Source organism: Geospiza fortis, unplaced genomic scaffold (genome assembly GCF_000277835.1).
Source record: "Geospiza fortis unplaced genomic scaffold, GeoFor_1.0 scaffold4890, whole genome shotgun sequence".
NCBI classification, from domain to species: domain Eukaryota; kingdom Metazoa; phylum Chordata; class Aves; order Passeriformes; family Thraupidae; genus Geospiza; species Geospiza fortis.
The window spans coordinates 3008-4981 of NW_005055477.1; the positions used below are offsets into that span (position 1 = coordinate 3008).

A 1974-nucleotide genomic window follows, 5' to 3' on the forward strand; every position below is an offset into this window, starting at 1 on the left:
ATGGAACAAGGGAAGGAATTTAGGGAAGGAATTCATGGAAGGGATTCATGGAAGGGATTTAGGGAAGGGATTTTAGGGAGGGGATTTAGGGAAGGAAAGGAATTCAGAGAAGAGATTTAGGGATGGGATTTAGGAAAGGGATTCATGGAAGGGATTTAGGGAAGGAAAGGATTTCAGGAAAAGAAAGGGATTCAGGGAAGGGGTTTAGAGAAGGAAAGGGATTTTAGGGAAGGGATTTCAGGGAGGAGATCTAGGGAAGGGATTTAGGGAAGGGATTCGTGGAAGGGATTCCGAGAAGAAATTTAGGGAAGAGATTTAGGGAAGGGATTTAGGGAAGGGATTTAGGGAAGGAAAGGCATTTTAGGGAAGGGATTCAGGGAAGGGAAGAACCCCAGGTCTGGAGCAATCCCAGCCCTGTCCCAGCTCCCTGATTCCCAGCCTTCCCGCAGGTTGGAGAAGCTGGAGGCGGATGCCAGGCACGGCACGGAGAAGTTGGAGGAGATCAACTCCAAGTGGGCCCTGGTGGGGGACGTGAAGATCCCGCAGGAGCTGTGGGAGCTGCTGGAGCAGCAGCGGGAGGAGTGCGAGCAGCTCCTGGCGGGGAAGAACCGGCTCATCCGGGAGCTCCAGGAGGTATTTTGGGAATTCTCGGAGCTGCTGCCAGGGCTGGAGGGCCTCGGGTGTGGATCCAGGCTGGGAGAGCTGGGAATGTGCAGCTGGATCAGGGGAGGATCCAGGGAATCCCTCCAGGGGCTCCAGGAGAGCTGGGATTTGGGATTTGGGATGGAGGGGCAGGAGGCAGGGAATGGCTTCCAGTGGGAAAGGGGAGCTTGGGATGGTGGGATCTTGGGAAGGGATTCCTGGCTGGGCTGGGATTCCCAGAGAATCCCTGGGAGCATCCAAGGGTGGATTTGGATCACCCTGGGATGGTGGGAAGTGTCCCTGGGATCATGGAATTGAAGGTCCATGGATCCCGTCCCAAACCATTCCGGGATTCTGGGATCAGGGACACTCAGGATCCATCCCGAGGGATTTTTATGGAATTTGGGGATGGAAAAGGGAAGGGAGACCCTTCCTGGAGTCCACAATTCCCAGTGAAGCCCCTGGATCCTGAAATTCCTTCTCAAGGAGGAATCGGGATGGGGCTGGATCCAGTGCCAGGCTGGGAGAGCTGGGAATGTGCAGCTGGATCAGGGGAGGATCCAGGGAATCCTTGGAGCCTTTTCCAGAGGGAAAGGAGAGCTGGGATCTGGGATTTGGGCAAGGGCTGGAGGGGCAGGAGGCAGGGAATGGCTTCCCGTGGGAAAGGGGAGCTTGGGATGGTGGGATCTTGGGAAGGGATTCCCAGAGTATCCCTGGCAGCGTCCCAGGAAAGGTTGGATCACCCTGTGATCAGGATTGGACGATTCTTAAGTTCCCTTCCCACCCAATCCGTGATCATTCCATGTCCTGCCCTTTCCCTGAGGGTTCCCTGAGGATCCCCACTAATCCCAGGCTCCTTTTCCCTGGTTTTCCCTGGTTTTTCCAGGAGCTGAAGGCCAGGGACGCGCAGTACGAGCAGACCCTGAGGGAGCAGGCGGCGGCCACCCAGGTGCTCCTGGAGAGGATGGAAGAGCAAACCAGGAACATGCTCAGATCCTACCGGCACCACCTCCGGCGCATCGAGGTACCCAAACCCCGGGGAAAACGGGAAAAACGGGAAAAGTGCTTTGTTTTCCGTATTTTGGGGAAAATTAATCTACAAACACCAGAGGTTTATGTCCAAAAAGGAGAGAGGAGTCTCCTTTTTGCTTTATTCTTTTATATATTTCATATATTTGCTTAATATATATATATTCTTTTATATATTTTCTATATTTGCTATATATAGATATAAATTCTTTTATATATTTTATATATTTTATATATTTTATATATAATATTAAATATATATAATATTAAATATTTTATATAATTACTTTATATATATAAATT

General features: G+C 50.8%; 1 protein-coding gene across 1 annotated transcript in view; it reads left to right on the forward strand.

Moving 5' to 3' along the window:
- Nucleotides 1-449: 449 nt before the first annotated feature.
- Nucleotides 450-1974, forward strand: part of LOC115949293 (dynein regulatory complex protein 1-like) — a gene marked incomplete at both ends in the record, with an annotated part of 6195 nt that continues 4670 nt past the window's right edge. The window contains 2 exons of the mRNA XM_031065826.1: nt 450-633; nt 1529-1666. Of these exons, the coding sequence (XP_030921686.1) occupies nt 450-633; nt 1529-1666 (322 nt within the window). The remainder of the gene's footprint in view (nt 634-1528; nt 1667-1974) is intronic.